The sequence below is a fragment of the Podarcis raffonei genome, chromosome 8, assembly GCF_027172205.1.
Source record: "Podarcis raffonei isolate rPodRaf1 chromosome 8, rPodRaf1.pri, whole genome shotgun sequence".
NCBI classification, from domain to species: Eukaryota; Metazoa; Chordata; class Lepidosauria; order Squamata; family Lacertidae; genus Podarcis; species Podarcis raffonei.
The window spans coordinates 57386652-57409232 of NC_070609.1; the positions used below are offsets into that span (position 1 = coordinate 57386652).

The 22581-nt window shown below is 42.3% G+C and overlaps 1 protein-coding gene across 4 annotated transcripts in view; it reads right to left on the reverse strand.

Moving 5' to 3' along the window:
• ADCY7 (adenylate cyclase 7) overlaps window positions 1-22581 on the reverse strand; it is an 85587-nt gene that overhangs the window by 27172 nt on the left and 35834 nt on the right. For all 4 annotated transcript variants that reach the window (XM_053400194.1, XM_053400193.1, XM_053400196.1 and 1 more), the window contains exons 2-10: window positions 21384-21954; window positions 20054-20260; window positions 18334-18495; window positions 10739-10888; window positions 9649-9794; window positions 8648-8759; window positions 5712-5839; window positions 4510-4668; window positions 2247-2379 (exon numbers count right to left, since the gene is read on the reverse strand). In XM_053400194.1, coding sequence (XP_053256169.1) covers window positions 2247-2379; window positions 4510-4668; window positions 5712-5839; window positions 8648-8759; window positions 9649-9794; window positions 10739-10888; window positions 18334-18495; window positions 20054-20260; window positions 21384-21554 — 1368 coding nt within the window. In that variant the 5' untranslated portion in view covers window positions 21555-21954. The remainder of the gene's footprint in view (window positions 1-2246; window positions 2380-4509; window positions 4669-5711; window positions 5840-8647; window positions 8760-9648; window positions 9795-10738; window positions 10889-18333; window positions 18496-20053; window positions 20261-21383; window positions 21955-22581) is intronic.

Consider the following 22581-nt stretch of genomic DNA (forward strand, 5'->3'; position numbering starts at 1 on the left):
ATCCCTGGCTATTGGCCATGTTGGCTGACGTGGAGGCTGAAGGGAGCTAGAGTCCGTGAACATCTGGGAAGGCAACAGGTTAGCCAACACCGACTTCAGACCGCTTTTGCCTGCTCTGACCTGCAAGGCCTCTCTAGTGCCTTATGGCAGCCAGGGGACTGCCCCATCATTTATCACTTGACTCTTTCATCTGGAGATGTAGGTGAATGAATAGGGGAAACTTCTGCATGCAAAGCGTATGCTCTACACCCGTGGTTCCCAAACATTTTCGGGCCATCTCCCCCTCAGTTCCATTAACTTCACCCCAGTGCCCTGTGCCTTAGCCCATGGAAAGCATTCTTCAGAATAGTGGTTTGCACAATCCACTGAGGGATAGCTCAGTTGGTAGAGCATGAAGCTCTTAAATCTCAGGATTCCTGCATTGTAGGAGGTGGGACTAAATGATCCTTGTGGTTCCTTCCAACTCTACAATACGACAATTCAGCTACCAAAGCAATGAAATTCTAAACAGCAACAATTAATTGCACATTTATTCAAAATCCAATTTAAACCATTTAGTTTAACTGATTCAACCGATTTGATTAACTTGAGCCACTGATGCCACTGATACTCATTTACACCTCCAGCGCTCCCCCTCCCCATCAGCCGCTTGCCTCTTAGAGCCACCCTAGGTAACCCCAGTGCCCCCTAGGGGACAGGACAGCCCACTCTGGAGACCATTGATCTACACACTGAGCTATGACCTTTCCTCCCAATCCAGAGGTAGCTGATGAGTGTGTCCAACAGATCTCATGCCACATCCACACTATATACTCAACACACGTTTAATCTTAGGAAGCAGCTTAAGAGGATGCTGGCCTCAACTGCAGCACACAGTTTCATTTGTGAGCCGAGCAGAACAAACTGGATCACCCTGGAGTACCTTTTATTTTCTCATCGCTTTTTCTCAGAATGCCAGTGGAGCTGCACTTAAAGGCAGAACGTGGGAGGCTTGAAGCGTATTCTTTTAATTACACACAGTTAAAGAGCAGCCTTTTCTGGATACTTGAAGTGTTCCTTGGAGACCGAACTCTATAAGCCATTGTTTCATGGATCCATGGACCCTGGCAACTGAATGTCTAATACTTATTTCAGCCTCGTTATGCAATTGCAGCCCTGCCTCCCCAACGTCTGTGCTCCCAGTTCTCAGTCCACAGTCACTATCTTTCTTTGTGGCTTATTGCCTTCGGTGTCCCAATTCCCACACCCCTACACACACCCCGCAACTCCTTTCCCTAGCTTGAGAAACTTAAAGCAAAACAACGACAACTAACAAACATAAGCACAGCCATGCAAAATAAATTCAGGGGTTGCTTGACCAAGATTAAGCATGCAGACTTGCTCAACTTATTTCAGCTACAAAATACAAGGTGTGGGGTTTTGTTTTGTTTAGACTGCAGAACTAAAAAGCGAATTATTTGACTCCCCCTCACACACAACAAAAATTTGGCAGATGTATATTATGCGCAGGCTCACATGCACACAGAAACCCAATTGTGCCCCAGAAACCTGCAGGCAGATTGGGCTTGTTCAAATCAATGTGAAAATTCAGGCTCACTCATATCGACACTCTGCATGGTTCACTGGTCCCCAGTTCTGAGTCTCACTCTTATTTTCCATCCCTTTTCTCCCCAGGGATAAGCCAATGTTGTGCCCCATGTTCATGGGCAACAGCTCCCATTAACCCTGGGAGTTGTAGCCAAGGTCATCTAGGAGCCTCCACATTGGATATCCCTGCCCTATGCAAGGTTCTCCCTAGCCCCTCTCCCCTCTCCCACCACTACTCCGTCCTTTTGTCTCCCACACCCAATCTAGCTTTGCCACCACCTGCATTCCATTTGCTATCCTTGTCTGCCCAGGATTTCTATCTCTGCCCCTCCTTCCTTCCTGGGGGAAAAAAAACAGCTCACAGTTATCACACCCTCAATTCCAGTATGAAGTTCTTCATAGCCAAACTTTTTTAAAAATAAATAAATTCTACTTCATTCACAGATGCAACATCGTTTGCAAACATTTTACCATGGGCAACTACTTCCCAAACAATCAAAGAACGTGATGACGTCACAGCACTTCAGCCAATGGGGAGGGAGATCCCAGGCAACATTCCGTTTATAACTTGCTAAAAATAATAATAAGCCAGGCAGACAAATGTGTGCGCACACTTGTAAGCGATATGCACGTGTATCTTAGGGTAAAAGCACACCTACCCTTGGGTCTATCACCAAGTAAGTTTTGATATTCATGGCTTCAAGGTAAGGGTCTCTGAGGTGTCCATTCCCATCTTCCACTTCATAAGCTTTGCCTAGGTGACTGAGGGTTGCTTCTGTGATGTGTACACGGCTGGAGAGAGGAAAGAGACAGGAGCACAAAAGACTTGAAACATTTGCAGAAAGGTCACTGTAAGTTATTCATTTCCATATCAATGGCTGCTGTTGACAAGCCTGTGCTTCTCAACAGCTTCACGCCTTGGAAGCCAAATCCAGGATCCTGGCAGCATTGCTGTTTAACAGCTTTGCTTATTTGCAATCCATCATAGCACAATTGTTCATGCATTTCTCACTGGGCTTTGTGCAGTGCCTTTAGTTTTATTTTCTTTTATTAAAGAAGGTACATAGGATTTATCTACTGCTTAATTGTCAAAACCTCCAAGTGGATTAAATAAATTACACATTAAAAATACTGATAATATCAAACAAGCAAGTTAACCTAAAATTTTCAAAATAAATGAGCAGTTTTCAAAGCACACATTATAAAAGTTGCACATTAAAATGCATATCCCAATTTGCATGTCTGGATAGGCTTCCTTCAGCAATCACAACAAAAAGGTTTCAGCAGTATAGTACAGTACAGAGAAAGCACCTGCCTAGTATCAGTGGGCAGGGAGTACCAAAGTGCAGGTGTTGCCATGCTGCAGGAATGATTCCTTGCAAGTGTGGAACAAATGTTATGTAGCACCCTTTCTTTCAGCAGTGTGGGAGATGAGGCAAGCAAAATTTAGACTGTAAACCTGTTAAGGCACCGATCTGTCTCCCCCTCCCTTGTGTTTGTCTGCAAAGCACTATGTATATTCATGGCAATATGATTACTATTATTATTAATAGATGCCATCATGCAGCAGCATTCAGTACCGCACATGAATTTAATGCAAGCAAACGGTAATTATATGCACAGTGACTCACACATGGATTAGCTGTAGCCCTAGGGATCATTATAAAATATACACACTCTCAATACTTGTGCAAACTGCTAATCTCATTTTCAAGGACAGCTTGCGTGTGCTTGGGGAGGCCATCAACATTAATTCAAATTTATACCAAAAAACACTCTTCCCTCCACCACCCCTCTCTGAACAAGTTGCTGAATGGCTCTCAAAAAGGGCTGGAAGCTCTCAAGGGCAACATCTAGATATATTACAGAACGCAGAACCATCCAAGAGTTTACTCAGCTGGCTAGCGTCACAGTTTCTCAGGCAGTGTTCTGAAACAATCCAAGCTGTAATGCACTAAGCTCCAAATACATATACACACACCTTCTTTCGGTTAAATAGTTTCTTCCCTGCACATTCCTATCGTTAGGGTTGTTCTCCAAAAGGGAACCAGCTACCCAGATATATAATCAGCAAGCTATATTTGTTTTTAAAAGGAGTATTGATTTTTATCTGTGTTTTAATTACAATGGTTTTATATGCATTTGTGTGTGTTTTTTAATTGGTTGGTGGATTTGACCTGTGCTTTACCTACAGGTCTTATTTGGACACTACTTGGAGAGCTCTTTGATAAAACTCTTTAATAAATTTGTCCACGGGCAGAGCTGAGCTTCAGTGCGGGGGGAGTTGCCAACACTGTTTTAATTATGTAAATCAACATCTTATACTGCTTAATGTGATCATTTGTTTACTTAAACTGTTTCATTTGCTTGCTAGCTTCCAGCCAGTTGATTGTTATTATTTATGCACTGGGAAAAGCTTCAGCAATGCCAACACTCAGGATCTGGGGGGGAGGGGGAGGGGCAGGGGCAGGGGGAGGAGCAGGGGATTATCCAATGACAGAAGAGCCTCTATGCTCATATATAAAAAAGAATCAACCGGATGTTTCTGAGCCATTTCAATGATGGATTGGGTAGGCATGGTATGGAACCATGCAAACTATCAAAACCATGGTCAAATCCATGCCATGTGCTTTACATGTATGGTCTGGATGTGGCCTTTGTGGCTTATATGGCGAGCAACCACGACAAGACATCAAATGATAAATGCATGAAAGGAAGAAAATCAACCAGCAAAGAACATCCATAGATTTTAGAGGCAATAAACAGCTCTTCTTCTGAATAGCTTGGTACAATGCACATTACTCAAGTTTTGCTCATAGCGTTGTGAAGATTCCACACGTCTCCAGCACCACGACAAAATGGCATAACTTCACCAGGCTTCTTTCCCAAGTGAATTACAACTTCAGGTTGGGGAATCCTTACCCAGGAACTCCCGCAGATTCCATTCGGTTAGCTAAGGAGACATCGTGAGACCAAACATCATACTGCCATTTCCGAAGCCCTATTACACCGCAGAGCACGTTCCCAGAGTGAATGCCGACTCGCATATTGATGTCCACTCCTGTGGCTTCTCTCACTTGTCTGCAAAACAGATCAGAAGAGGATTGGAAGAGGTGCCTACTCTTCCCCCATCTTAATGCCTACAAATTTATGCTGGCGCTTTAATTCTCTCTTAATTACTGCAAACACCAACGTGAAATTTAGGGATGTGGTCCACCCTGTGCTCAAGTCAACAGCCAAAATGAGAGAAGAAGCGGGATGGATCGAGTGTTTTAAACAAATTGGTGTAGCCTTCATCTATACAAGCAATGGAGGGCAGTGGAATATAGGAAAATGACTTATACTGAGCCAGACCATCAGCCAATTCAGTCTATGCTCATGAGTAGAGGAGCATTGAATACAGAGAGAAAAGAACCAACATCTCTGATGCTTTCACATGTTTCTTTCAATACTTGCCCTTGTTTTATCATACACATTAAATGCAGTGGGGCTCAATGCTTTGCAGTAACCATCATTTAGAACCCAAGCCATAGTTTGAACTTCCAAACACAGACTCAAATAATGCTTTAGAACTGCTTGCCTATTGTCATTTTAGGAATGCAGGAAACTGCTTTATGTTGAGCCAGACCATTGATCCATCTAGCTTGGTGCTGTCTACATTCACTGTTAGAGGCTCTTCAGAGTTTCAGGCAAAAGCATTTACCAGCTATGTATGGAGATAACAGAGAATGAACTCAATACGTTCTCCATTCAAACTATATGCTTCACCACTAAGCTATGGACCCTCCCCAACTTTGGGCCAATTACTATGGCCTCATTCTCTACAGACTAGCTATGAGCTGTAACCTAGGTTTGTCCTGTGGTTTACAGCTTGTGCTTTGTCAGCACAGGTAAACCATGAGCCCAGGTTTGGATGCTATGCTTAACTAAAATACTATGCAGCAGCAAAACTACTGGAGAGGAGTAAAGAGGCCACAATCTCCTCTCCCAGAGTCCACACTTGTCCATTAATGCTAAGCCATGGCTTAGTGCGATGTACAAACCAGGTGGTTGACTGGAACACTTTTTTCTGTCCCCATGTTGGGGACGTAATATTATTTAAACTCATTTTTTAAAGTACATACTTTATAGCTTCGCACATGTCGAGGCCCATTTTCACACAGTTCTTGGCATGTACTGGCAAGGAAACAGGTAATCCCGAGACACAGTAATAACAGTCTCCCAGAATTTTTATCCTCATGCATTCATTTTCCTGCAAAACAACAACAACATGTGAGTCATCAGAAACACTGCAAATATGAATTAGCAAGTATCTATCTTAAGGAACACAAATTATAGGCTTTACTTTGCAGAACAAACAAATCTGACCTTATCTGGAGTTGCTGTTTTACTATCTCTGTTCTGAGGAACTCTGGGGCTCCTCAGGAGTTCTTTTTTTTTCAGGGACTATGAGAAATCATAAAATTACAGAGTTGGAAGGGTCCCAAATGGCCATGTAGTCTAACCCTCAGCAATGCAGGAATCACAGCTAATCAGTAATGGTGGACAAGCTTCTTTGAAATATAAGTTGTCAACCATCACCAGTTTTCCCCTACGAAGCTCAGCCAGAAGGAAGTCCTGTTGTGCATACGGAAATGGGTCTTGAAAATCAACACATAATTAGGGATGTTGGAGAATTCCAGCAAAAACAGAAATGACGGTGGAAATTGCCAATGTGTGCTTATTAGGCCCATGTCTGGAAGGGAAACAAATCTGAATATTCTGCTGCAGTTCATCTTCTGCCAAAACTAACATTATCCATCTCGCTAGCTGCTGCAACGGACAAATTATATAAATTATGTTGTCACCTTGTTATTTAACCCTACCCATTTCACTGCAAAAGAAACACAGATCAGGTGGGAAAGCACAATCACTTAATTACAGGCATCTCCCCACTTACATGGGGGTTATGTTCCTGCGTAGCACGTATACGTGAAATCACGTATTGAGGAAAACACCACCTAAAAAGCCTATAAACACCCTCTAAACCCTTGAAAACCCCATGAGATTGCAGTTGCAAAGGGTCCTGAGGTTGCACTAGTCGTTTTCTTGCTTTTTAAAAAGCTATATTTGCAGTTTTCGCGTCTTTCGCAGTTTATAATCGATTTATTTATTTCCAGGCACCACACATATACATGGTTGTGCACAAGTTGATCACGTGTGTACATGGGAAGACGCCTGTATTGTTCGCAGACTGAAAGCAGCAGCAACCACAAATACTGATAACGTAAGCAACGCTGCGTGTGATGAACACAGGGCAGAATGGAAAATGAGGACTCCTTACATCCCTCCCCATAACGGTCTGGATAATTGGTTAGCCTCAATATAAATCTTTTCAGAAGTTTAGCAAGGCCACCTCCTCATCCTTCTCCAGTCTCCGCAAACGTTTAACAACTAACATGCAAGGAATTGTATGAGAAACAAGAAAAAATTGAAAAAGGAAGACAGAACTTTAAACATCTTAATTATGCATTTATGCCATTTTAGCACACAAGTTGTTTCAGTACGTTTAGTGATTCAATTCTACCACATCCATTAAGGCTTAATTAAGTTAACATCCCAATTGCTTCTTTGCCTTTAATGAGAGATAGTTCAGCGACAGAACACTTTTAGACCATAACTCCCTAATCATGAGCATTTATAATATTAATAGATTGGAAATGGTTGGAAATAGAACCTTCCATAAATAGAGACAGATGCTCATACCCATAAATCCCACATGCTCAGTACAGTGAACATTACTAGTATTTGAAAGAATATAATATAGATTGAGGCCAGAGATTCTGCAGACACAGAAAACTCCTTTGTGCTAAAATGGCATGTTCAACCTATCAACTGCTATTAACTCTTATAAATGTAAGAGTTTGGGAGATTTAAAACTTGTTAAATATAACTTCTCTTCATTTGCAAAATACAGAACAGAGTAAGTAGTAATTTACACAAGGTTCAGATGAAACAGCCAAACCAAGGTTGCATCATTGCCATGGCATCAAAATTGTCAAGCTTAGGTTCTGCCTTTGTCCTCCGAACCAGAACTGGAACCAATGCATGAAATCAGTTTACCAGTCAGATTTGGAGAAAACCATAGTTTGCGAATCTGGGTGCAAATAGTAAATAATGGCTGTGCTTACACATTCTGTTAAACCATGATTCAGGACATGCAGGAATGAGCTTGTATGCCCCCTTCCTCTGCCTGTGCAGCAAGGAAAGTTGGGTTTGGGAACTTTCGCTTTCACTTTTAACTACAGCTTGTACTTTATCCAGAATAACAAACTGGGGTTAATGCATTACCTTAACGGAGGTTATTTTCATACATGTCAACTTCAACTTTTGAAGCTGGCTAGTTGAAAATAACATTAGCAATGGTTAGCTAAAGTTCCTGGTTTGGATAATGCATGAAGTTGCTGTTAACATGAAGGAGAATCTTATGAAGTCCTCTTGGCCATACAGGAGACGGAGAGGAGGAGGAGCATGCAAGCTCAAGGCTCGCTGTATCTTGTTCCCATGGTGCTAAACCATAGTTCAGTGTGACATCCAAATACAGCCAATGGTTTGCCCAACCACAATTTAGCTTACATGTGAACCAGACCACCACACCGTTACCAGTGGTGGAGCTTCACGGTCTGGCACCGGGGTGCGGAGAGCAGGCGGGGGCACGGAGTGTCGCCCGCAGGGGGCCGCCTGCAGAGGTGGGGCACCAGGTGCGGGGGGGGGGCAGCCGCGATGGCACCCTGGGGAGCACACTGCCAGGGGCAGTGCACTCCCCCCGGACTCCTCTTCCTTCGCCAGTGACCGTTACTACACCTTATTAGTCTTGGTGTAATAATAGTTGGAAGGATTTATCTATAATTACTGTACTTACTCAAATCTAATGCTCACCTTTTTCGGCCAAATTATGTTGCAAAAATTAAAGTGCACATTAGATTTGATGGCACATTAAGATTCAAGTAAATATGGTATTCAAAACATAATAATATCTAAAATGACAAGAGGCTTCTCTATCTATCAAGAAGTTGCTTACCTTTGCTATTTGATCGAATTTCCCAAAGAGTTCATTCAACATCACCACGAGCTCTTTGGGAGAGCAGTCACTTGCCAGACGAGTGAATCCTACAATGTCTGCATACAAGATGCTATGCAAGGAAGCCAAAATCAATTAAATTGTTTTTCATTTTCTACATCAGCGATGTAGATATTTAAACTTTGTGGACATTAGCTAAGAACTGCACACATATGCACCAAACTATGGGTTACATCCAATGTTAGTTCCACTCAAGAGCAGGCCCATTGAAATTAATGGATGACCAACTTAGGCAAAACTAACATTGACCCTTTAATCATCTATTCTACTCCTCACTGAAATGGCTCCCCTGGTTTCTGACAGCAATTGATTCACATGCAAAACTCACTTGCTCTCCCCCCCCTGCAAGATCAACTGTCCATCATTTTGATCGCTGGGATATACAGCCTTTAAAAGTGATATATGCTCTGAAGTTTCACATATTCCACTAAGACTAGGGCTTTTAGTGTGGCAGCATCTGCCCACTGGAATGTTCCTCTAATAGACATCAGGCAGGCACCTACGGTACTGACGCTGACCTGTTCACCCAGGCTTTCCCTTGAGGTGTGATCCAAGTGTGTTGATCCAATATAGGGCTGCCATATGTCTGGAATATCCTGGACATAGCCAGGATTCGTCTGTCAAAAATAGCATCCGGATGGATTTTTTGGAAAGCGGCAAAAATGTCCGGGAAAACCTGGGTATATGGCAGCCCATATCGGAAGTGGTGGTTGGTTTGTTGTTGTTTTTTGGCCCAAATATAACTTTGGTATTATATTTTCCATTTGTTTTATGCATGAAATTTTATTGATTTTATCCTGTTCTCTGCCATGTTTTGCTTAATGCTGGTGGCACAGAATTTGTTGCAAAACAAATAAATGGCAAGAACTGGATTGTGTCTCTAGTATACTGGGGCAACAGAAAGAACTATTAACAGAACCAGAACGAGTTACACCGCTCACCTAACATTCTGGTGCCGTTTCACATACAGGCTGTGGAAGTTGTTGTCGTGCTTCTTCCTGTCATTGGTTTCCTTCAGGCGTTCTATGATGGCTAGTTTCATTCCCATAGAGATATGAGCCGGCAGTATTGATAAAAGCAAGCTTTCCTAAGAGGGAAGAGCAGGTCTTATTCATTTTGCTTTATTAGCACTTATGCCACACCTTTTAAGAGTAAATACCTGCAAGAGCGCCTTGCCTCAAATACATCCTCTAAAGCACTTCAATCTGTGCAGCTAGCAGTGTTACAAGTACTTGTAAGAAAATGATATCTTAGTGTGGCTGCACCCACACTTTGGAACTCCTTGCCTATTGACATCAGGCACTGTACTCTTTTCAGCGCCTGCTAAAAAATTTTTTTCTTAAAGTCACGTGCAGAATGGTGACACGAGTTTTAATCCGGTTTTAGCTTATTTTATATTTAATTTTTTAAAAAATGTTTCAAATAGTTGTTTCTACTGATAATTTCATTGTTTTATTATTATTATTTTTGTAAACTGCTTACAGGATTGTTGCTTTTTAAGAATCAAGTGGTTTATAAATGTTATGCCCACTTAAGGGGCTCCTTACAATACGTCCGCCTTACAATTCCATTAAAATAAAGGAGGAATCAGAATGACAAAGAGGCAAGGTCTGCAGTCAGAAGCCACAAAAACATTGCCTATCTCATAAAGTTCTGACAAATGCAAAGTAACACTAATATTTTTTTAAAAACTAAAAACATCAGCGTTAGTGGTGGTGAGGGTCATAGAAATGGAAATAATAAATTGATGTGCCGGAAAGGTGCTCATTAATTCAGCCAAAAACATGGTCCAATGTTCTCTTACAATGGAAGTTTTGGAATGAGTTCAATTACGGTGGTTTTACTCCAGCCGTTTTGCCGACTCCTTTTGCACATGTATGGGTGTCCTTTGGTCAGCGTGAACAACCAAATACCTCTAAGTATGATCCATTACAGAACTTGCTGACAAAGCGATGATCTCCAGGTATGGCTGAATGATGATGTTAAAAGAGCTAGAAAGTGTGTACATATTTAAAGCACTGATTCACTCACTTGCTGCCTCTTTTCAATCTTCAGCTTCATTTGGACTTGGATGCACTTTAAAGTATATCTGTACAGATCCCACGAGGCATCCTGCATCTGATGCTTGTGGAACGCACCCATCAGGTTACCACAGAGAAAAATGAAAGCATTGGCAAGCACCTGAGGAAATAAATAAATGCCCCAACATCACAAACTCAAAATTTTATAAGCGAAATAATCTGCGAAGTTTATTAAGGCTAAATCAGCTCGTTTTCTGTTCTCTTGCCCAGCACTTGACAAGAGACTCCTGGCCCAAGTTTCATTACCCAGTCAATACAACTGCACATTATATCTAAGTTTCCATATTCCTGCACCAGCTGCTGTTTCCCCCAAAGTTAGCTAGATATCATGGGGTTATTTTGTTTTACTTGGATGCATCTACGTGGTGCTACGTGGTGCTAATAGTGAACTGTGAATATCCTTAAGGGCTCTAGCTTTGCTCCTTCCTTAGCACAAGGAGGAGCAACAAACCATGGTTCCTGGCTTAGTGGTATGTCCTAACCAGGAGTCATGATTCGTTTTGCTCCAAACAAACTATGATGTAAAGTCAAGGTTTGATCTCGGTTTACCAGTCATGGTTTGCTTCAGTGGACCAGAGAACATGGCCTCAAATGCTGATCTCAATGTTCGAGCAGGCTAATACTGGTACAGTCCGTTATTCAGATAATCTGGTACCATATGAAAAGCTAGTTCATAAAGGAAGTGGGAGTGATCCTTCAAAATCAGGGGTGGGGACCCTTCTCTTGCTAGCAAGCCAGATCCTTACGTCCCCATCCCAGCTGGGCCAAATCTAACAGGTGGGTGGAACCGCCCCTCATCTGATATCACTGTGGAATCAGGCGATTCTGCACTTTGAAGTCCCATTGCTGGGACTTCAAAGTGTAGCATGAACTGTTTGAAAACCCTTTTGCAAACATTCCTGCACTGCTTTTTGAAGCCTCTAGTTTTCACAGGTTCAAGGAGCAGTGCTGAGAGGAAGAAGAGGTAGCATGTGATGGAGAAAAAAGACCCTTTGCCTAAGACCCTGGAGAGCTGCTGCCAAGCAGAGTAGACAATACTGACTAGGTAGACAAACAGTCTGATCTGATATAAAGAAACTTCATGAGTTGCTTCCTAGATAAGCCTCCCCCGCTACAAACACACACAAACACACAGGAGAGGCGTTGATCTTGGAATATGAAGGAATCAGGGAAGATCAATGGACTCAATAATGCTGCGACCCATCAAACAAAGATCCTGAAAAGTTTTGAGTGTGGATAGTGACATATAATATTCCAACAGGTAGGCTTGCAAAAAAAAATCAGGACTGTCTCTCCGCAATTTTGCATTTTAGGCTTTTTCTGTCTTACTTCTGTGATATATTGCAATCAGAACTATCTGCTTCATGTGCCAAACCTTAATCTTTCAATATCTGTAGGGTGATGTAATTTTTTCACCCCATTTGAACCTGAAACAAAAAAAACTTCTACTCTCTTCCTTGACTGGCTATAATAGGCAAAGTTTATTTCCTTTTAATAAGCCCTTTGTAGAAAAGGTGCACTTCCTCTTGAACTCAGGTACGAACGCAACACTCATTTAGAAATTGTGAAAGAGATTGTGCTTGTTCAGTTGAAAGGTAATTGGGGAGAAAATTAATGAGTGTATAAAGGCAAGCACTTGTGATGGTGAACAGTTAGGCAGCAAGAACATTGCTTTGAGAAGGACCATGATTTAATAGCCAATATTAGCAAACTGAAGCAAGCCTAAGGAAATTAAATCATCTACTACGGTATTCTGATGAAGCTCCAATATATACACTGTAACTGAGACAAAAAGGAAATTACATATTTTAATAACTTAGGCAGGTTCTCTCCCCACCCCCTTTTTATGCTGTTAGCATAGGGGGAAATTAACCAACAAAGAAACAAAAGACATAGCAAATATTACAAAGGAAGGGTTAATACATAAAGACCTAAGAAGAGCCTGCTGGATCTGGCCAATGGCCCATCTAGTCCAGCATCTTGTTCTTGCACTGGCCAACCAGATGCCTGTAGGAAATCCACAAGCAGAAGCAGAACACAATAGCCCTCTCCCCTCCTGCAGTTTCCAGCAGCTGGTAGCATTGCTGCCTCCAACTGTATGAGCAAGAGCAGAGCCATTGTGGCCAGTAGCCATCAATAGCCTTATCCTCCAATTTATCTAATCCTCTTTCAAAGTCATCCAAGCTGGTGGCCACCATTGCCTCCTTGTTCCAACTTTTGAACAACTTTTTCTCTTTTTGCAACCCAGAAGAAACCATAAACTGTAAAAGCATCCTTGGCATAAAGGAGGAGGGCAGGCTACTAATAGCTGGGCCCATTCTGCATATCCAGGCGGCAGGTTGCTCAGCAATGGTAGCTACAGAATTTTGAATGCAAAGGCTTCAGATTATCCCCTAGAATAGCTAGGGGGGAGGATGACGGAGTTACACATAGGATTTCTCATTTATGGGTTTTGCTAGCACCCAGTAACTAATTATGAGACCAGGAATTAATTTTCCTCCAGGCAAGTCAAACTGGCTAGCAACTCAAGTGGAGGGTTGGTTTTGCTGTTGGTTTTGTTGTTTAAAGAGTGTGTGTGTGTGTGTGCGCGCGCGCATGCATGCATGCATGCGCACAAGTCTTGGCTCTCTTTCACAAGTCATCCTAAGCTTTCTGGTTTGAACCTGCCTTCTTTGCTGGTGGTACACGTTGCCTAATTCACGTAGGTTGACTGGAGGGGCTGTGAAACGGACAGTTAGTTCCTGCCTTCAGTCAAAGAGTTGGCAACAGGGAGTTGACTTGTAGCACTCAAGCAGGCAGGAATTAGCAACATGTGCCAATTGTTATTAATCTAGATAATAAATTAAGTTGTCAAATAACATTCATCATTTGTGATTTACAGTTTCGTAGGGAGAACATGATACAGGTTTTAATTCTCCTCTTCCTCTCCAGTTTACAGAACTACGATGGGGCTAATTTTAAATCCCCTAAAAGCATTTTTAAAAACCCAAGCATTTCCATCATTGTCACTTTGGCTCAGTTCAAACTTCATGTCCAACCATGGTTTGCACAAATAGTGCTGCGAAATTCAAAACATGGTTTAAAAATAACCCTTCTGGATCAAGCCAAAGGCTAATTTAGTCCAGCATCCTGCTTTTGACAGCAACAAGTCAGGTGCCTTTGAAAAGCCAAGTACCAGACAATGAGGGGAATAACTCTCTCCCACTGGTGTTGCCCAGCAAATGAGGTTCAGATACATGCTGCCTCTGATGCTGAAGGAGGCATACAGCCATCATGATCAGTAGCAATGTTTCCCTGTGGATTTTTTTTCTTAAACCTTTGGAAATTACATTTTTGGAAGCTCATCTGTGGTGCCGCCCCTGCCCCCAATTTATGTAGTTACAGCTGGTGCCATCTCTTTTTGCTTTTCAACAGGAGCTGAAAACATGGTTGTTTACATAGGCATTTACAGGATGTTAGCATCTAGACTGAGTGCTAAGTTGTAGTTTGGAAGTGTTGATCAATTGGCTTGCTTTACCTGCCCATTGTTTTACTGTGATTATGTTGATTGTACCCTGTTGTCGCTGGGATCACTTGTGATGAAGGTCCAGTGAGAAATCTTCAGTGGATAAATACATTTAAAACTGCTTTCTTGGTTTCCTCTCTCAGTACTCTACTTCACTTGTTTACTCTTCACAAGTTTACTGTGCCTTCGGTAGCCTCTGAAGGCAGAGTGGTGGTCATAACCACGGTTTGTCAATCCACACATCATGCCAAAACTTAGTTGGTTAGTCAGCCATGGATTCCAATTCTTGTTAGCCAACTGAATTCTGACACCACTGCAACCCATAGTTTAATGTCCTTAACTATGGCTTGTCATGATTTCTGAATCAATACGGGGCATAAGACTATGCAAGATCTCGCTATTGGTGTGGGGTGGAATTCCCCCCCCCCCCAGTGCTTTCTTTTTACCATGGAAAGTGTTCAATTGCTTAAGATCAACAGTAACAATGAATGGATGTCAATGGCAAATACAAAATTTGGTAAGCTTGTCAGTCTCAAAATTTTGTTACTTTGCTTACTAAAATAAACATGTTGAATTAGATCACCCTATGTTGTGAATTGCTCTGTACAAATTACCCAAATTTTCAAAGGAATATTTTCCTTTCCTCCCACCCCTGGAAAACCAGCATGACTGGCTCTGGCCTGTTGTTAGCAAATCAAAGAGGCAACTCTGAGAGCAAAACAAGAAGGATCAATATATTAGTGTAGTCAAGCAAAAATCCCACTCCACTTTGTAACCACAACATTTTAACAGTTAAACAATTCTTACAGCCATTCAGATGTTGGCTTATTCTAAGTGCTTTCTGCCCCTTTAACTCTGCAGGGGTGATGTTGGTAGACTTAAGACTGAGTCAATTTGTGGTTACTAACAACTATAAAGGAAAATGTTTTGTTTTATTTGATGTTATGTTTCCTCTAAATCCCGGAATGACTATACAATGAATGGGCTGGAGAAAACTTTTAAACAAATGAGTACATGCATTTAGTGGTTCGGTGATGTATTTGGTTTTAGAAGAAAAATCACATCATTCTCCAGGTTTGAAATCCAGCCAAAACTATGACCAGGGAACTTAAAGAAAGCTTATAGAAAGCATTCAAAGCTCAACTAGTCCACAGTTGCCGATCCAGGCCACATTAAGCAATATGTGAATTTCTCACATATGAACTCTGTAAGAATACATGTAACAGTAACCAGTTCTTCCTACCACATTCCACTCTCTAGTGGAATATATGCAGGCATTCAACACAATAAACCCACCCCAGGCTTATAAATAACCATGCACGGGCCCAGTTATGACAAGCAAACAAGAAGAGGTATGAATGAGCTTTTTGGTCACTCATGTAAACACTTTCTCCCTACGTTAGGAGTGGGGAACCTTTGGCCCTTCAGACTATGCTGAACTAAAACTCTCCATCAGTGCTAGTAGACATGGCTGATGACCAGGGGTGCTGGAAGTTATAGTTCAGCAACACCTCAAAGGGCCATACCTGCCCTACATGATGTGCCTGAATACGATGCAGAAGAATTCAATGTACCATAGCTTCTTACGGCATCTTAATCAACAACTTTTTGTCCACATTATACATTTAAAGCACACAGCTTTCCTCCAATAATCATGGGAACTGTAGTTTACCTCCCCCCAGAGCTACAATTTCCAGCAACCTTAGCAAACTCCAGTTTCCACAATTCTCTGGAGGAAGCCATCTGCTTTAAATGTATGGTTTGGATCTGCTACAAGTTTCAGAACAAGACAGGATGCTTAAATGAACTATACACACCCTCAGCTTCCTCCTCATACTCCTGGTCAAATACTCCGGGAGGTCAAACACTGTGCACATGCACTGAAGTGAAAATTAAATAAGGAAAGGAAAACAGAATATGGCAGGAGACCCCATTTTAGAACTCTTACATAATGTGCAACTTAGCCCCAACATTCTCCAGATATCAGCCCCCAATGTATCTTCCTGGAATTCTGACACACACACACACACCCCTGCTGATTGGATCTCTGAGGACCAAATATCTTGAAATGAGGAGGAAATTGTTGTTAGAACCCATTTCTTGGAAAGACTGAAGTCAATCAAGTGTGATTCAGGGTGTCAAATGAGCATTTAATATAAAGGAGACGCCTCAAAATGTGCAAGTAATCAAAATTCAAAGGAAAATTATTCCCGAAAAAAATTGTTAAGAGATTTGTTAAAGAGAAGAAAGGAGAGCAAAGTGTTAAAAAGAAGGGCTTGCATCATTTCACTAAGTAGCAATCATTTGGGGAAGGAAATGGGTTACCTCACCCTTCGAGACATGACGCACACACCTCAACTATGTGGATCCTGAATCAGAGAGGTTTTGCCCCTTTACACCGAGCTGTTTATCAGATTTCAAAAGCTTCATGACTAGACCCCTGGTGCTTGCCAAGCAATTGTGAAAATTCACTGGCAGGGTGCAACTGGCGCACAGACCAGTGTTACAAAGCCATGAGAATTTCTCTTTCCCTTTTCCAAGTAATTTAGGAACACACCCAACCCTCTTCATGAAAAGCCAAACATTCCCTCTTGGTATTTATCATGAATTATAACATTGTGAAGAGGATTCTGGATTGCCCAGCAGGAAACATTTTGCTTTAACTGAAAATAATAATTTAAAAAATGAGATACAAATGCAGGACTTGTGCACTCTTTCTACATTTCACAATCTGCTTCCCAAAACAATTTTACTGTCACTTCAGGTAAAAAAATTCAGTGGGTGCGATTCAATTCAGCACGTGCATGATTAAACTTTCTGTACTCTGTGTCCAAATTCTGTAACTCTGACAGACACACACACACACCAGAAGGGGGGGGGGGAGAGTTTTACAGCCTGACTTCCTAGACTGATATTGGTTTTACTGCTTGATAAATTTGTCCAAGATTCTTTCTGGCTCCTGGAAAGAATGCCACCAGCTTTATGAAGCCAACAAATGGGAAACAGCCAATATCCACATGGAAGAACAACAAAGAATAAATATACACCCAGAAAACAACACACTATATCCCAAGACAACAGAAAAGCACAACACAGCTATTTCTAACTACCACTTATTCTTCTAACATACAAGACCAAATGTGAATATAAAGTTGTATTTTAACTGCTTAACTAAACTGACTAAAACATTTTGATCAACTTAAAAAAAACTGGGGAAGTCCTTATGAAACCTCTTCTAAGATTATATGGGCTATGACACACATGTGCATTGATAAAGTATTCTTCTAGCTTCTGAAATTTTGTGTTTTGTCTATACGTTTAGTAAATCAAAGTTTTAACCCCTACAGACCACCTGAAAATTGCTGAGAGCCTCAGCAATTGTATTTATCCTATTTGTTTACATCATTCAAGGAGCTCAATGGTTCTCTCTCCCTTCTCATTTAATCCTCAAAGAAACACTCTGAGGTAGGTTAGGTTGAGAGGGAGCGACTGGCCCAAGCTCACCCAGTGAGCTTCAAGGCTGATTGGGAATTTGAACCCTGGTCTCCCAGGTCCTAGTCCAGCATTCTAATCATTCCACCACACGGGTAATGGACCACAATGACTTTTCAGCCAGTTGTAGCATTTGTTAACATCTAATCCAGCATCCTGTTCTCACGCTGCACCACTAGATGCCAGTGGGAAATGCACAAGCAGGAAAACAGCAACACAGCACTCTCCTCTCCTGTGGCTTCCAGCAATTGACATTCAGCAGTATTGCTGCCTCCCAACTGTGGAGGCAAAGCATAGCCATCATGGCTAGTAGACATTACGGGAATCAAGAGCCCTCTCCATGAATTTCTCTAATCCTCTTTTAAAGTCATCAGGGTTGGTGGCCATCACTGCCGCCTGCGGGAGTGAGTTCCATAGTTTAACTATGCGCTGCATGGATAAGTATACTTTAGTTTCCCTGTCTTGAATCTTCCAGTGTTGAGCTCCACTGGATGTTCACGGCATCAAAATGCACATGTTGCAATCACATATACAAACCTTTGCCTTACCTGACGTGGAAGAGTCGGGTGGTCCTGCTTGTTTTGCGCTACAGCGATGCTCAGGACTACAATATGGGAGAGCGCTGAAACGCTGCTGACAATCACAGCATCTCTCATTCCCAAGGGAAACATGGTATAAGCCGTGAAGATGATGAACAGAAAGAATGGCACCTGTTAAAAAGAAACGAGATCCTTGATGTTTTCCAAGCACCTGTCAAAAATTACTGAACAAATGATAGGTTTCGAGAGAACAACGGAAACTGTGAAGGAACCAGTACTCAAAAACGCTTTCAGGGAACTGGGTAAGAACAGCACAACTTCCACTTCTATAAATGGGTTAGGGAAACCACTGTGTTAATCAGAAACATAGGTAAAGGGCAGGTAAAAAAGGTAAAGGGACCCCTGACCATTAGGTCCAGTCGTGACCGACTCTGGGGTTGCGGCACTCATCTCGCTTTATTGACCGAGGGAGCCGGCGTACAGCATCCGGGTCATGTGGCCAGCATGACTAAGTCGCTTCTGGCGAACCAGAGCAGCGCACGGAAATACCATTTACCTTCCCGCCGGAGCGGTACCTATTTATCTACTTGCACTTTGACGTGCTTTCAAACTGCTAGGTTGGCAGGAGCAGGGGCCGAGCAATGGGAGCTCACCCCATCGCAGGGATTCGAACTGCCGACCTTCTGATCAGCAAGCCCTAGGCTCAGTGGTTTAGACCACAGCGCCACCTGCGTACAGGACAACAATCAATAAACTGGGACATAGCCCCAGCAAGACAGAGGTGCAGATGAAGAGTACTTCATCTATCTGAGGAGTTAGCATTCTGGATAGGGTTGCATTCCATCTGGTTATTCTTCTGATCTAATGGGCAATGTATTATAGGCCAAAGTATCTCACTGCACGGGGGGGCTTGCCTCCCCTCTTACCCCACCCTCCCATCTGCTCTCCAAAGATCCAGAGAGATGTCTCCTTTTACCACACCCAGGCATATACAGGAATGTTTTGTATATGCCCACTGCAGTCAACCAATCAAATCTTCCTGCCTGCTCTTTTCCCTCCCTTTCTATCTCCAGTTTGATGAAACATTTCTCCAAGGCACACCCACATCTGTAACTCTCAATGGTGCCCCTAATTGCTCATAATCAAAGCAGCATTAATTTTGCAAATTGATGTCATAATTAAATAACCCCCCCCACTGCAGGTGATTAGCCATGTCCATTTGCATAATGAGCAGTGTCTAGGGATATTCAGACAGCCCCAGATTTGAAGGCAGTTGTGTTTTGTTTTAAAACATGCATTTTTAAATGAGTGTATATAAACACAGCAGAAACACATCCCTTCCCAGAGCCAGTGGGCAGAATATTTGGACTTGGGCTAGAGAAACCCAGGTTGCAATCCCTGCTCACCCATGAGGCTCACTGGGTGACCTTTCATCAATGGCTAATGAGAGAGGTTAGATGAAGACATACCATATCTTTAAAAAGCACATTCAAAATACAGCCCCCACCCCAAGCACAATCCTGGGAACTGTAATGTACCCCCTTCACAGAGTTACATTTCTCAGCACCCTTAACAAACTACAGTTTCCAGGACTCTTTGGTGGAAATGTGCTTTAAAGATATGGGGTGCATGCAGCCCAAGATTTTGGAGGAAGCCTGACCCTATTCAATGCCGTGAGCAGCTTGGAGGAAGGAGCAGATGACAGATCAATAGATAAAAATTAAAATACCTGTTCCCATGCAGCAAGTTGAGGAGTCTTCCCTGCGGCAAAAATAGAGACATATCCTATGGCCAGCAAGCAGATCCAAATCACAACAGCAAACAATTTCAGCCGACACCAAAAGAAGTATTCGAAGTAAACCAGAACATACATGACTATGAAAATTATGAGTGCTGTGCAGACTGTAATAAGGTAGGCAAGATGATCTCCCGGTGGCTAAAAAATAAAACAAAAGTCACCAAAACACATACCACAGACTGTATGCATGTTCTCATTCTTCCATAGCACAATCTCCCAACAACCTAAACTTTTAAAGGCATCAGAACTTCATAAACTAAAGCACACTAGCAACACAAGAAGTTCCCTTTGTCTGACCTGGTATATCTGATAATCTACCCTAGAAGCAGAGAACCCTCTCTGTATGTTGTTGGGACTACAATTCCCATCATTCCTGGTCACAAGGGAAGGAATTTGTTTCAGTTCAAGACTATGAAATTTGAACTTTCCAAAACAATATGCGAACCAAAACATACTTATCCTCCAAAATCCATACTTATCCAAATTCTGTGATGCAGTTATCCAGCCAACCAGTGTTTACAAATATATGCATATATAATAGGAAAGCATAATATAATGAAGGTATCAGTGCAAATAAAGTACAAAACTACACTATTTTATAGAAAATTGCTTTCAAAAATGTGCACTTTAGTCAAAATTGCATATAAAAACGTGTCTATTAGGGAATAGTACACATTTAAATGCTGTTGAATTTTCATATGGATTTTTTTTTTAATTGAAAAATTGCAAATTGCTTCAAAATGTGGAGAACTGAATTGAATATTGAAAAAATGAGAAATTGGGAGATCCTTCCATTTCTGCTTTGCAACTTTTAAACTGGAAATCCCACTGGCTCTGTTAGTGCAGCTCAGAACCTATCCCCCACTGCCAGGATAAAAGTATAACTCCTACTACAGCAACAAAACCTCACATTGTATAAATACTTCAAGTATTCGCAACTTGGTATTCACAAGCTATCCCCACTGATAGTATTGTATTCTGGTAACAATTAGATTTAAGCCCAGTATTAGACTCTAAAGCTCCTTAGAAATGTGCAGCACCTTAGCAAATCCTCCCTCTCCCCCTGTGTACTGATCTCAGTTTTTCTAGGTGTTTTTGGCTGCTACGAATGAATGCACACTGACCTGAACTAGCACAACTGGAAAATGAAGCATCTGGTGCCCCTCTTGCTACAGATCCCTTTTATAACCTAGAGCAAATTACTTCGGGATTTCATTCCAGAGCCCGAAGAGCAAGAACAGAGGCATCTATATCTACTCACATGCTGGGTGAGGAGAACGACGATGAGGGTCGCACAATAGGCAATGACGATGAAGAGCAGGAAGAAGAGGAGGGGATGCTGTTGGCTTGAGTAGCGGTACTTCTCGTACAAAGGGTCTGTTATCTTGCAGCCTTCATTCTCGTTGAAGAAGTATTTGCCTTTCGCTGGCATCTTAATTCTGGCTGGGCCACGGTGGTGCCTCTCCCCCTCGCGATAGGCAAGGCAGGTCTGTACTGCTCCAAGTAGCCACCTCCGGTCAAGTAGCTACTGGGTCTGCCTTGTTTGGCCACATCAGCAGACTCGCGCTCTGCGCTCGCATCTCTTCTTATAAGCATTAAGTCCTCCAGATCTCAGCATAAATTGGAAGAGAAGCACCCTCCTCCTCCTCCGCTCCCAAGCCATGTGCTACTCATCAACAGTTCCACACATGGTGTCCACCCCCCCCTTCTTCTTCCAGACTTGATTGCTATTTGTGTTGCGGATGGGAGGCTGCTTCTATTTCGCCGTGTTCATTCAAACATCTTGCACAAGCTGTCAGTTATTCCCTCAGATTACTGCTTTGTGGGGCAAACTGCAGAGGAAAGACAGAGAGAGATAGGGTTTTGTGCATTTTAAAAAATGTTTCAAGTATAGCAGGTGCGTCTTTGTCTAAGAAGAGTGCATGTTCCTCAGCCCCAATAAAGTAAATATTATTTAACAACAAGCGCAAAATACACACACCTTTCCTCCTCTCAGGATGAGTGAGTCACAACAACGATCCCTTTAAACATGATGCTCGTCTTATGGTAACAAAATACTGTAACATTGTTGTCAGCGAATGATTATTACTCAACCGTTTTTCTCCTGCAATATTCAGTATTGTAGTCCTTTTCATTCATCCTGCCATTATCCACCCCCACCCGCTCCAAGTACATTGTTAAAAGGTTCGTGGGAAATATTAGAGCAGCCTTGTATTTAACAAGTCACCCAGTAGTCACAGGCAACCAGCAATTCCATGCAGGCAAGGGATTAAGGACACAAGAAGAGCCCAACTGGATCAGGCCAATGGCCCATCTAGTCCAGCATCCTGTTCTCACAGTGGCCAACCAGATGCCCATGGGAAACCCGTAAGCAGGACCCGAGCACAAGAGCCCTCTCCCCTCCTGTGGTTTCCAGCAACTGGTATTCAGAGGAAAGTTGGACCAAGGCAAGTAGGTAA